Here is a 14,194-nt window from a genome sequence, read left to right as displayed (position 1 = left end):
GAGACAGAGAGAGAGACAGAGAGAGAGAGAGAGAGATAGAGTAAGGGATTAAGGAAGACCACGTGGGCTTAATAGAATCGCCGAAATGACGGCTCCGGAGTTAAAAAGCCAACTTAAAAAATACTAATGAATGGTGTTCAATGCTCCATATATTGCCCATAATTTGGCGTTAAATAGGGGAGAGAGTGCTCGGTAAGTATGAATCCTGAAAAACTCCCTTCTCGTGAGACAGAATAATTTGTATTTCTTCGTCTAGAATCAATGTCACTACCTTCTTTGATTAAAGGTGAGCGTTTACATAATCGATTAGAGTTTTTTGCGCTCAAGCTACGGGGCAAACGGGTGTTAATATGTATTGATTGATTTGTTTTGCCCGCGCGAGAGAGCAAACATAATTATGTGAGATTTATATTTGTTTTCTGCTGGCGCCTTAATCAAGACGACTTTAATGACACCTAAGAACTCACTATCTCCATCTCACACTCTACCAAAGCATCTTGTACGGATTTACATTTCTTACCGTTGAGAGTTTGAAGACAAGCGAAAATGTAATGTCTAACATATTATTCAGAGGACATGCAATGCAGTGACTGTACTTTGTCTCATCGAAGATCAGTTGCTCTTTCTGGGAATACTACCCTTCTGTGGAATGTAATCTACACTTGTTGATTTCGAAGAGTTTTTCGTTTTGCAATGATGCCCTTATAGATAAGTTACAAGAGTGTAACTGAAAGAAAATCATTGTGACGTATGATTCGTTCTTTTAAGATGCACGGGTTTTCAGCCTTCTGTATAACAAGTAAACAAAAATTACATCTCGGAATTAACAAATATCTGAATTTTGGAATATTTGAATACTCAAATCGTCGTCAAAGACACTTCATGGAACAATTTTTGCATCGTTTGTGAAACCATTATCTTCTATTAGATGTTTCTCGGGGATGATGAATGGTCGCAAACCTGTCATATGAGAGAAAACAATGATATGTATGTTGATTAGTAGTCATAAAATTAACCTTTCCTTTGTCACGAGTGCTTAATTATACAGTCTCTCGTTTGCCAGGCGGGCTGATCGAAACAATACAATAGTAATGTTCTAACAGAAGGATTGCTTTGTGCAACACAAAAAAGCTTTGCGAAGATTTCAAATAATCTTGAATCTCTTCGTATGATTACCCCACGCGAAGTGATATACACGTAACGCTCGGAGGTCAGATGCATGACACAAAGTGTTAACAAAATCTTCTTATTTGTTTTGATTGAAGTTTTTATATAATGTACAGAGGAGGCTCTTCGAGATTCGACTTGATGGAAGACATTTCATTTTCCAACTCAACAATGGCGATGATGACAACGGGAACAACCGATGAGCCTATGCCGAGGGATCTTTTAGCTCGCCGAGTCGTCCAGTGTATGGCCTATGTCATTTTGGCGTTCCTGGTCGTGTCGTGCAATACATTCATCCTGGTTCTTCTCAAACGTAATAAAGATCTTTATGACATGACCACAGTGTTCTTCTATCAAGCTCTTGCTGTTGTCAACATGTTTGCTGGGGTATGCGGTGCAGTATACGGCATCATCATGGGCCCGAGCAGTGTATGGCCGCTGGACCAGGTCTCATGCGCAGTCCTCCTGCGAGGGCATTTCCTCTTCCTCTACCAATCAGCCTGGATCCTCTGCAGCATCAGCGTCGACCGGTGCCTCATGGTCAACTGGCCACTGCGCTACCCGACCATTGTGACACCTCAACGGGCGAAGATTGGTTTGGCTATCATCCTCGTGCTGTCCATACTTCCAATGGTTCCTATCCTGCCTATCCAAGGCTTCCCGTTGTTCCATTCCAATACCGAGCGATGCGCAGGAAATCCGTTTCAAATTCGCGGCTCTGATCTGGCCTGGGTCGGTGTTTTATTTACCTTCATTGCAGTACCTCTGCTGATGTCGACGACGGCAAATGCTTGCATGATGCGTGCAGCCCTCCGCCAACGTCGGCGTGTAGATCCTAAGGGTCAATTGGCACCCTCTCAGACGACCGTTGACGCAGTTTTATCAAGTCCGTCGCGACCTCGTTCCAATACTACAGCATCTTGCGGGAGTAGCATTCGGCATTCTCGTGAAACCATAGAATGTTATTTACCGCTTGGCGTATCTTTGGGTACCATACACAAAGATGGATCAAAGCTTTGCGTGAATGCACCAGGCTCACGTGGAAGCAGTGTCCAAACATCTTGTTCCAGCATCAACCACGCTTTGACACCTTGTGATCTAAATCCGGACGAAGTGTCGACCGGTCCCCCGATACTTCATGTGGGAACCACAACATTATGTTCAAGCAGTGTCCGAAGTCCACGGGTCAACATAACATGTGATTCGCTACCTTCTAGTGAAGTTTTGGACAAACATTCAACACATCCTAAAGGACTTCACGCCAATATGATAATGTCACGTGGGAGCAGCCTGGATGGGTCTCCTATGAGTGTCCGAGACGATATAACGCTTTCGCATCTGACTATTGACGCCCAGATGACAAGTCCGTCGCGAGTTCGAACCGATACCTTGACGTCAGGCGGAAACAGCTTACAGAGTTCCCGTTCCAACGTCGCATGTGATTGCCGATCACCCCACCTAGCTTTGGACGCGATATCCACAATTTCCTCACGACTTGACGCCCACTTGATCACTCCGTCGCGACTTCGCTCCGATACTGCAACGTCATCCGGCAGCAGCATCGTCCAACTGTCACGTGACAGTGCTAGAGCCAAAGCAGCATCGGCGCTGTCACGTCGTTCCGCACAACTAAAGACGCTGCGCACTATTGTTGCCATGACGATAGCGTACTACGTCTCCTGGTTGCCAATCACCACCTACTTCATCCTCCAATCTACCGGCAGGTCTGCACGGGTCTCGCAGGAGTTCTACTTCTTTGCGCTTGGAGTGGACATATGCGCATGTTGGTCGAATATCATCGTTTACGTCGTCACCAATGTGCCGTTAAGGAATGCGGCAAAGAAAATGATGAAATGTCGATGATTAGAATGAAATAGTTCTGGTGACATGCATGGTTATGAAAGCATGAAGTGGAAAAAAAACTGTTCTTGGTATTTTGGTTGATTATTATGCAAGGGGTAGGACATGAATTGGGATTGACGTCCGATACACACGAGGTGTCATTTACGTTGCGTTATTGTCTGCGCTAATTAAACAAGAGGGAGCTACCCATACGCGAGTTATTCAACTCAATTTTTGCACTGGTTCGTTTTCCATCTATTTTTGTGCGATGCTGTGTCTCTGACGTCGTGCCCCATAGACCACCCTAGTACCTGACGCATGGGAGTCAGCAAGTACAACATGCACAAGTTGCCGCTTCTCCTAATTGCTAGCATTTACTTGCTTAGAATATCGTGGTAGGAAAAGGAAAGCCTTGGTAAGCAACAATTAGGCATTTAAACATCATCGATTTTCCATTATATAGTGAAAATAGCATTTTGTCGCTAATTATCACCAATTACCATATCATGTTATATTAATCCGTAAGAGATCAGGGGAGAGTTTCACAAAGACTAAGTCGGATTATAACTATGGCAGGCCATTAATGCTGCTTGTTGCTCTGTAGATTTGTGACCATGATTATGTACGTTCCTTGAGAGGCCAATTGAGATACCAGTAAATGGTGAGAGCAAACAGTGGCGTGAATCGCTTGCCATAACTAAGTCCAACCTAAATTCGATGTTAGTCTTTGTGAAACACCCCAGATGATAAACAAAAGGACGGGTGAGGTAATTGTCATCCAGCGTTGACATTTTAAACAGGAGCTTTTTATGTTCCAATCATTGATTCCTTCAACACATGCACATGGAGCGCCCCCATCGACCATGCTTTTGCAATAGCGACAAAGTACTACTTTAGGTGGTAGTGGAAAATAAACATCATTCCCGACAGTTGTTTAACACACTTTTATTCAATGTCCTTTCCCGTTGGGCAATCGGTTCATTTTTGTGGTGATGATGGTCGCACCTGGCACTCTTCTATACAATGGAAAATCAAATGAGCTGTGATAAATAATAAACTATACCACAGCAACTTGAGCTCTTGTTGTAGATCTGAGTTTTTTGTTCACTTCCATTAAAAATTCAATATTGGATTTTTAGCAATGCTTCGTATTTGATCCAAAAGGTAAAATTGGATAAACACTCTTTCATGTCGTTATTCCTAAAATATATGGAAGAAATTCACCTTTCATGCATAAATTGTTGCTATGTTAGTCAATCTTTAACCAAGCATGTAGCATCAAGAACAGTTCTTTACCTTGAAAAGCTTTGAATATATATCCCAAGAACTTAGTTTAAAAGTATGAACGATATACTGTAAACATCTTTTAAAATTGGTCTTTACAATGTGTCTCGAAAGAAATCCCCTCCAATAAATATTTTGAAATGTTCATACCTGTGGAGAGCTTTATGGTCTGTTTTATCAAATGACATCACCGCTTAATACGACGATATTTTACGCTTGCGTTGGCAAACGTACTCTTATACCCCGGTCATACCACCAGACCAAATCCAAACCGGGGGGGGGGGGGGGGGGGGGGGGGGTAAGCGGACACTTTTTTTTTTTTTTTTTGGTCTCGAAATTTCAAGATTTGACATTTTTCTTCGTTGGGGGGGGGGGGGGGTAAGGTCACCTTATTTAGGTTAGCCGTGGGTATAATTTAAAAAAAAAAAAAAAAAAAAAAAAAAAACCAAAGGAGGGGGGGGGGGGGGGTTTAGGTTTTTTTTTTTTAGGGGGGTTACATACATAAAAATACCAAAGGGGGGTTTGAACCCCCCCCCCCCCCTGCGTACGCCCCTGTATATAATAATAATAGCCTAATAGTCCACTCCAAATGTTATTAAACCACATTTTATATAGCGCACATGTCCGTCACGTCGTGACGCGTACGCTCCAGGCGCTGCCCCGATTATTTCCTGGCTTTAGCAAGGCGGCCAATGCGGCGCTCTAGCATTTCAAGGGATTAATTTCTGACAGGTACCCATTTACATCACTTGGGTTGAATGTTTGCAAATGTACATCTTGAAATCACTATAAACTCTTAGCCGGACCCAGTGTCGGATCCAGGGGGGGGGGGGGGGGGGGGCTGGCCGGACGAACTCATAAAAGGCTCATGTTGAAAATTTATTTCAAAAATAAATCAATTCTTATTCCGAACTACATTATGTTGTTTCATTTCCCATTATCTATTACTACTTTGTTATATTCTTATTATTGTAAATTTTGTTTTCGGTTTACTTTTTTCTCTTCTTCATTTTGTGAAAGAGTACAAGTACCTCATCGTTTCGTATTATAGTTAAACCTGATAGGGTAAAAATATCATGCATCGTCATTTTGATTCAGTGTATTATAAATATAAACATAATTACATGGTTTCATATTCATATTATTGATATCTGTTGTTTTTTGTTTCGGTATAATCTTTGTTTTCTTTTCTTTTCATTTTGTGGAAAACTACAAGTACCTCATCGTTTCATATTTAAGTACAACCTCATAGGGTAAAAATTTCATGCAGTCATTTTGATTCAGTTGCATTCTAAATCTAAACATAATTATATGGTTTCAGAAATGACGTAACTTAAACTAAAAAACTTCATTTCGTGTATGCATCAGAGCAGGAAACTAACATCATTACCTCGCGTAAACGAGAGTAATCAAATGACAATTATTAACTCATCTTTAAATTGGACTGTCTTGGTTTCTAAAGTAATTATCAATTGTAAACAAATGAAATCAAATTACAACCACTTAGAAGTCTTTGATTGGGACTTTGAATTGCTTTCTAAAGTAATTATCACATGCAAACAAATGAAGTCAAATTACAAATATTGAGTTGTCGTTAAAGCCCCACTGCACTACTTATAGCTACGTGCGCCCTCTATATAGCAAATAATGCCTAAGCGGTGACCGTTGGTCTCCCATGGTCCCCTTTTTCTTATGTTAATTGAGAGCTGATTTGATGAGATACATGTATTAACCATCTGCCAGTGACCTTACAGGGAGGTATAATCCCTCCTGGTTAAACTAGTTCAGATAGACTTTAAGTAGGACATTGTCTTAGTTACAACAAGAGTGGGGGATATTATTTGAGAACTGGTTTCAAATATAATCCAATTGCTTATAATTATAATACAAAATAAAGTCATACTTTCTTTCAATATGAAATCTCCATATCAAGGATACATACAGACTTTGACAACCTTAAGATTATTTGCAAACAAAAATCATGAAAACAGAATATCAATGAATAAATATTTATAATATCACCAGGTTTCATGCCAATTTCACACAAATTAAATAAAATGTAAAATTCACATATAAAGTTCAATTTAGTTTTATTCAAAAAGAAACAAATTGGATAGAACATATTCTTTATCTTCTCCAAAAATTCATTACATTCATACATCTTTTATAACTAATTCTTTACATAGAAAACATCCACATGTCATTTTATGAAATAAGAATACGTTAAACTTATCTACACGCGATGTATAAAAGTATTAATAAGCCTCTCTTTAATCACTAGCGAAAAGGCCAACTCTCCAAGCAAGTAATGCATTTTCTTTCCTTTAACACTAATTGGAGTATCAAAGTTTCTTTCAAAAAAATTTAAAGGGATGAAATGATACCCAAAACATATTAACCAATTCAGATACGACACTGTATCAGCACATGGGCAGATAAAGGACATTTGTGCGAAACTGTAAAACCCATCAAGACAATTGCTGGATGCGTTTTCATGAAGGTTATGTAATCATTAATGAATTGATGCACCCGCAGTTAATTCCATTATAGACAAGTGGAACGAAAGGGTATTCATGGAGCACCTATCCTTTCGTGGTGATTGTTCTAAAATGCACAAAGTGGGACGTCTCCATGTGTACAAGATCTGTGGATATTTTGGGGTCATTTATAAAAGTGCTTTCTCTGAAGTGATTATTTGGGCCTTATGTATTCTTTTGATTATTAAGCATGTAGGCTAGTAAAAGCCATAAACAAAGAAGTTAAAGGACATGGTATCAGACGAAAACATGAAAGCTTGTATCTTGTCACTTGTGTTTGGCAACAGCACTGTACTTAGATGCAAAGAAATAATGTATTGGCTTAATACAATTTTCCACCCGCTTTGCTTAGTGTTTCACTCAAGTCTTTTACAAAGCAATTCATCCTTGCTAACCCTTCTTACAATTAGAGAAAGTGTTTCTCTTAAAGATGAAGTTGAGTTCTGGTTGTGCGATTGTGAAAGAAACGGTGTGGAATCGACCAGAAAAGGTTGATCATCTAGCATATAAGAATTTGTGTGTATTGCAAGGTTCTGGAATCATCAAAATGATAAGAAATTTGGCCAAGTCTTGGTAAAGTTACAAACACTGTACACAGAAAGATGTATATGGGACTACACGAACACGTGGCATAATAATCCCACCCCCGAGTTTTACGATGTTACATGACATATTTAGAATATGAAGGCATTTGAAGAGCCATGCTTTTCAGGGAACATGTCTTATCTGATGTTCTTCCACACTTGCATAATAAGAATGATAACGCTCACAAATTATTTTTCACCTCTTCCCAGAACTCAACCTTCTCTTTAAATCTATAATAATGCAATGCATTTAATTTTTGCACACCCTGCTACAGATTATGATCACGTAGGGGAAGTGAATTTGAAGTGCCTCCTTCCTGTCAACGACAAACAATGTGCTTCTGTTCATAAATTTCTTTTGAATTTAACATAACACTTAACCTCAGACTTTATAAGCATAATATATCGAGGGTTCAGTGACACAAAGACGCGACTCCAAATTTTGCCAAAATGAGTATTTGATATCAACATGTTCAGAAAAATGTGGGCTTTCCAGGAAACACAAAGACTTAACTCCATCCAAACCCAATTAAAGTCGATGGCTAGTGAAACATAGACTTAATTCCTTAAGGCTCAAGTGCTCTGTGACACATAACCACTTTTTCTCAAAATGGCGAAAAAGGAGTTACGTCTTTGTGTTACTGACCCCTTGGCCTTTGTCTCTATCATCATTATTATAATGTTGCACCTAGGAGCAAGGGAACTGATTTCCATATCGCTTACTATGCACGATTTACTGTGACAAATGTGGTTTTGGTATTCTCTATAGTCCTATAAACCTGAAGTATTATGATCATTAATGAAGAAATATCTACTATACGCTCATAAATTAAACTCCTCATAACACACTTTTGTACTGTCTTAACGTCAACTGATGTTCATTCAAGCAGTATGACCTAAACAAAGTCATAATGAATATGATAGAGAGAGTCTAATTCATTTATGAGAGCATTAGGCCTGTCCTCATCAGCTCGAGTTTGCCAAGTAACCCGCTACTTCAACTATCCTGATCGCAAATTTACTAGTTAATTTGCGTCCTCATCAGCCCGAAGTTGCAATTAGTAGGATATTTGGTCGAGAAAAAATCCACAGAAATCTTGGTTTTGGGGAGTGTTTTTAAATATCCCACCATATAGGAAATAGCGGGCCAATTTGTGCCGTCTGAGCTAGTTTGTGATGAACATATCGGTCTGGTGAAGACGCAATTTCGAGCAAAGGGAAAATATCCAGAGTCTGAAAATAGCGGGTTATTTGGTAATCTCGAGCTGATGAAAACAGGCCTATTGTGTTGTTGCCTGGCATGACAATCAGAAGGAAATCAGGGTAATGATGTCAAAAGGACCTTTAAGTTAATAGCCCTTCTAGAGCTCACATCAGACCAAGTATAAAAGGAAATGGCCTTTATCAGACCTTCTAACGGTGAAATAAATGTACCCATCCAAGCGTGAAAAGTTCAAAACTTAATTGATGATCGTAGTGTAATAATTATTTTATTTTATTTAAGATTTATATTTCATTGACAGTTTATGTGAAATATGTTAACAATAAAGAGTGCAAACTATTTTGTTTGCTGAGGGTGCCTATTGGTCTAGCATACATGTCCGTCACGCTGTGACGTTCCTGGTGTTTCATCATTTTTACCCCCAGTCATAGCTTTTGGGAAATATGTAGCACTCTGGCATTTCGAATGGGGAGTGGGAAATGGGGATTAATGTCTTGCCAAAGGACATTAGTGTAGTAGAAAATACAATAACATAAATGTTCATTTTGGGTGGAATACAATGCAGAAACGATGTTACATAATAGCTCGCATACACTCCTGGGAGATAATTTGTTGAGCGTAGGCAGAAAATGTTTTGAGCCGTTCTGCCAACTACAAACATGCACTGTTGGGTCATTATCATTTAGATGCCTGTAACTTTTTTTTTTTAATTGCTTATTTGATTCAAAAGTACTCAAATTAGGGTAGTTACCATATATCTTCACTTTTTCATTACTGGTACTGGTAGTCGATAAATATAGATATCCCTGTCGATTCAAAATGGTACAACATGTATTTAGATTGATTAAAAACCTTGAAGCAAGTTACCAGAAATTGGCTTCATGGCATACCTGAATGCTAACGCCCTTCTGCCAGCTACCCGAGAAGTTATCTCACATGAAATAAATAGAGAAATAAATAACAACAAGACATGTGCACCAGACATCATTACAAAACATGTATGTACTAAAATAAACACATTCAAGGTTTATGATTGTGCATAAGACTTCAATTGGCTTCAAAATTTGACCAATGACTCAGGTTTTTTAAACTATTATAAACATATGTCATGGCCATGCTCCTATATCCGCCAAGAAATCAATCATTCTTATTACAGTGTTTTGTAGTCAATGAATAGAATTTCCAAATAACCCTAATTCGATGAGCTAAGTATGATTTTGTTGAAAAGGGCACAATTCTGAATTTTACAGTACAAACATTTTTTTTTATAAATGTAATGCTTCCTGGGAGAAATTTCAATTATTTAAACATATTTGTGGCTTACGCCCAGTAAATAAGATCGATTGATCGCACTGCATTGAAAAACAAGTCAGAAAAAATCTTGGAACCAGCGGGACTTGAACCTGCATCTACTGCTTGCCGGGCAGCGACTCTACCACTAGGCCATCACTGGTCCATGGCACAGTCACGATGAACTAGAATAAATACCTAAGCTCTCCTGATTCATTCTGACTCATTAATATTCATTAGTCCACCATATTAATCAAACAAAACATGTTGGTAAAAACATCAGCCCCTACATTGTCATCTCAACTACCTTTCTCTGTTATTGTTGTCGTAAAAAATGGTAGTAGCAATTGTTGTGTTGTTGTTGTTTATTATAAACCTCACTTAAGAAATCCAGCCATCTGATTGGTCGAAATTGCAGTCGTGATTTTAGCCATTCCCGTAAAGGAACAAAAAATGCCAAAACCATTTTTAATAGTCCAAGAGTAAAATACTGACAAAATTCCAGTTACCGGGAAAATAATAAAATCTTGCTGCGATACCCATTGGTTTACGTGTAAAACTGTTCTTTGAGCAAGCGCGGACATCATACAGTGCTTTTTGTCTGTGATTCCCAACTGAACAAAATTTCAGTCATTTTTGGGGCGGTGATAAACACACAGTTTATCAGATTTTCTGTGATGTTTTAACCAATCTTTACTCAATAAAAGAATAAGGTAAGAATTCTTGGTAGATTTTTCTTTGAATTCGGCATATAAAAGGGATATCGACTGCTTTAATACTCAAGGACAGGCTGTTTCTGTACTGGCTCTCAGGAAATTTGCCTCCGCTGCTATCACCCCGAGGCGCGCCTGGGTGGGTGGCGCGCCGAGGGGTGATAGCAGCGGAGGTCAATTTCCCTTGAGCGTATAAAAACAGCCAGTCCTCTCGTAGCAGTTGATATCTCTATAACATGAAAACAGGTCGCATTACACATTTCTTCATTGCTGTGATATTCGAAACATAGCTGTATTTATAAATTGGTTTTTCTTGGCTCTTTATACGAATTGTTTGACACCAATAACATGACTGTAAAACTTTCATAAATAGAAATCACCTCAAGGACAATTTCAATAACCTAGGGCAACATATGAAGAGCTTAATTCCGAGAGGAGCTAAATCCACTTTTGATGAAAATTTAGTTATTGATATCAGAACATTGTTCACTTTACCGTCTTTCAACAAAATTATTTTGCTAATTTTGGGAGCAATTACGAATATCACTTTTCCTTTAGACGCCTGTACAAAATATCTGGTAAACAATTTCTTTTTTCTCTGAATGGTCAAAAATAGATTTAGCTCCTTTTGGAATTAAAATCTTCATACAATTGAAATGAGATCCTTATAATCACCTCACATATATTCCAGACGTCATTTCTATAAGCAAACCAATAAGTTATTGAAATGTCCCTAGAATGGATTTCCTGAAGGTCGTTGGCACCATGCTCAATAATGCTGTTGAACTAATTGGCGATAAGTTTGGTATGGGGTCCTATCAAATCCAAATGCCTTCGCATCTCTTCATATAATCATCATATTCTTGACATTAATGTTTTAAAAACAGAATCATAAAGAAATTAAAAGTCCTTTCCAAGTGAGAAGAAAGCAACAAACCGAATGAACTCAAAATGTACATTACCTGAAACTCATTATCTTAGGAAAATGGTTCTGCTCAAAGGCTCTTACTTACAAGGCCTTTCCCTGTTTGTTGCTCTAACGCTTGGTCTTAACAATGGTTTAACCTTGACCCAAAATTTACCTAGGACACATTTGGAAATCTCTCAAGATATAACAATCTAGAAACAAACTTGCTTGAGTTCACCCTGAAAGGTTTATTTTGCTGCTCGTTTGTCTGATACCATTGTACTGAAAAGAACTCTGCCTGGGGGGCGTTTCACAAAACTTGCCATCAATGAAAAATGACAGTTTTTGTTATAAGCTACTGAATCCTTGCTTCTGATTGGTTATAAGCCGATTTGTCACTGTTTTTTGTCATTTGTCATTGAAAAAAGGCTTTGTGAAATGGGTCCCTGGATTCAAACTTCAAAATTCAGACCTGTTGACTGCTTAGTTCTTGCTATTCCAAAAAGTTTAAATCCCCACTGCACTACTTATAGCCACTTGCGCCCTCTATATAGCAAACAATGCCTAATCGGTGTTAATTGAGAGCTGATTTGATGAGATAACCACCTCTCCAATGACCTTGCAGGGAGGTTTAATCCCCCTGGCCAAACTAGTACAGACAGGCTTTAAAGGGAATCACCTACTTCTTGTAAGCAATGGATTGACCAACAGTTATGTTACAGACCAGTCAAATATGAACCTGAAGGCTCCTTGTTATGACGATGCCTTTCCTGGCCTGCCTTCTTAGATACTCTGTTGTGCTTAATAGTACGATTCACCAAGAATTCCCTGGCAGAGTCGTCAAATATAAACTTCATGGCTCACTGTTTGACAACTCCTTCCCTTGTTTGCAGCTTCGATGCTCTGTATCACAAAGAGTTCTGCATTGATCTACAATACACCAAGAATTCCCTGGCAGAGTCGTCAAATATAAACTTCATGGCTCACTGTTTGACAACTCCTTCCCTTGTTTGCAGCTTCTATGCTCTGTATCACAAAGAGTTCTGCATTGATCTACAATTCACCAAGAATTCCCTGGCAGAGTCGTCAAATATAACCTTCATGGCTCACTGTTTGACAACTCCTTCCCTTGTTTGCAGCTTCGATGCTCTGTATCACAAAGAGTTCTGCATTGATCTACAATACACCAAGAATTCCCTGGCAGAGTTGTCAAATATAAACCTCATTGCTCTGTGCTCCGTCCTATAGCTTTCGGCTTTGTTTGATACTGAGTATCAGAACAAGTTCTCCATCGATCTGCAATTCACCAAGCGTTCCCTGGCAAAGTACTCAAGGATAACTTCTTGACTCACTGTCGTGCCAACTCCTACCGTTGCCTGCTGCTTGGATGCTCTGTATCAAAAAGAGTTCTGCATTGATCTACAATTCACCAAGAATTCCCTGGCAGACTCGTCATATATGAACCTGGGGGCGTTTCACGAAACTTGTCATCAGTGACATATGACAGTTTTTGTTATAAGCTACTGAAATGCTTGCTTCTGATTGGTCATCAGCAGATTCGTCACTGACTTTTGTCATTTCTCATTGATAAAAGGCTTTGTGAAACGGGTCCCTGGTGATGGCTCTGTGCTATGATGAGTCTTCTCCCTGGCCCGCTTCTTCAAAGCTCTTGATGAGTTGCATGCTTTTTCTAAACTGCTGACTGTGGTTGACCGTTCGTTGGGCGCGGATGAGGGGCGGGGTTTTGACCGTCAGACCGTCCGAGGAGCCGTCCAGGAGCCGCGACAAGAGGTCTTGGAGCTTGTCCTGCAGTTTACCTGTAAGACACAGAGAATGTTATCCATGAGAAGCAGGACAGAAATGCAAGAGAACTTCAGGTTATTTTTCCCACAAGATCTGTCGAAAAGTTAATATATAAGCATAATTGGACACATTCCCTTATCCCCCCCCCCAACCCACCCTGAAGTTGTTTGACTGCAGCCCACTTTATCATTACATGTATACTGTCAGTGTGGTGATGAAACCTTGCCACTCAAATATTGACTTTCCCTACCCCTTTTTTTACAGCTCCCCCCTGTCCCCTGCCCCATGCCCCCTTCCTCCTCCCTGTCCCTCCCCCATTCCACACCAAAACCATATGCATGGCATTTACCAGGTAGGTCATGTCCAAGATACGAGCACCATCTCCCCCTGATCTCCTCCACAGCCTGCGCATCGTCGCCGGGGTTGGATCCCAGCAGACTTGTGCAGGGTACAACCAGCTCGCTCATCACCTGCAGGCTAGTGCTGGCTTCCTGTTCTTCGCCGGCGTCAAAGGTTGTGGCGCACTGCTCGTTGAGTTGCTGAAAGATTACATACAGAGTATGGTACTTTGTAGTACTTTGCACGACAAAGTAAAAATTAGTCTCAGTACCTCTAAAATGATGGTTAAGAAGTAGTCTTACCAAGGTCTGCATTCATTATGAATTATATTAAAACCTCTATATGTAGTGGTGTATTATAATGACACAACACCGTCTGCTCCCTTATTTCCTTCACATCTAAGATGAAGACAAGTTTTGAGACAGAAAGTTCTAAAAAATACAAGAAATAATTTTCTTATTTACTTGTCCCTAAGTTACTGCAGAACTGGAATGTTCAAGTGTACC

General features: G+C 39.5%; 1 protein-coding gene and 1 long non-coding RNA gene across 4 annotated transcripts in view; both read right to left on the bottom strand.

Moving 5' to 3' along the window:
- Nucleotides 1–8,980: 8,980 nt before the first annotated feature.
- LOC115921010 lies at nucleotides 8,981–9,931 on the bottom strand. Its single transcript, XR_004062674.1, has 2 exons — nucleotides 9,527–9,931; nucleotides 8,981–9,089 (listed from the first exon to the last, which is right to left on the bottom strand). It is a non-coding gene; the product is annotated as an uncharacterized LOC115921010 (long non-coding RNA).
- Nucleotides 9,932–12,716: 2,785 nt separating this feature from the next.
- Nucleotides 12,717–14,194, bottom strand: part of LOC100889886 (ubiquitin carboxyl-terminal hydrolase 25) — a 35,142-nt gene continuing 33,664 nt past the window's right edge. For all 3 annotated transcript variants that reach the window (XM_030977913.1, XM_030977914.1, XM_030977915.1), the window contains exons 21-22: nucleotides 13,699–13,888; nucleotides 12,717–13,363 (exon numbers count right to left, since the gene is read on the bottom strand). In XM_030977913.1, coding sequence (XP_030833773.1) covers nucleotides 13,176–13,363; nucleotides 13,699–13,888 — 378 coding nt within the window. In that variant the 3' untranslated portion in view covers nucleotides 12,717–13,175. The remainder of the gene's footprint in view (nucleotides 13,364–13,698; nucleotides 13,889–14,194) is intronic.

The sequence above is a fragment of the Strongylocentrotus purpuratus genome, unplaced genomic scaffold, assembly GCF_000002235.5.
Source record: "Strongylocentrotus purpuratus isolate Spur 01 unplaced genomic scaffold, Spur_5.0 spur5_scaffold_1, whole genome shotgun sequence".
NCBI classification, from domain to species: domain Eukaryota; kingdom Metazoa; phylum Echinodermata; class Echinoidea; order Camarodonta; family Strongylocentrotidae; genus Strongylocentrotus; species Strongylocentrotus purpuratus.
The sequence above is the reverse complement of the archived record's forward strand: the minus strand, read 5'-3'. Positions and strand labels throughout refer to the sequence as shown.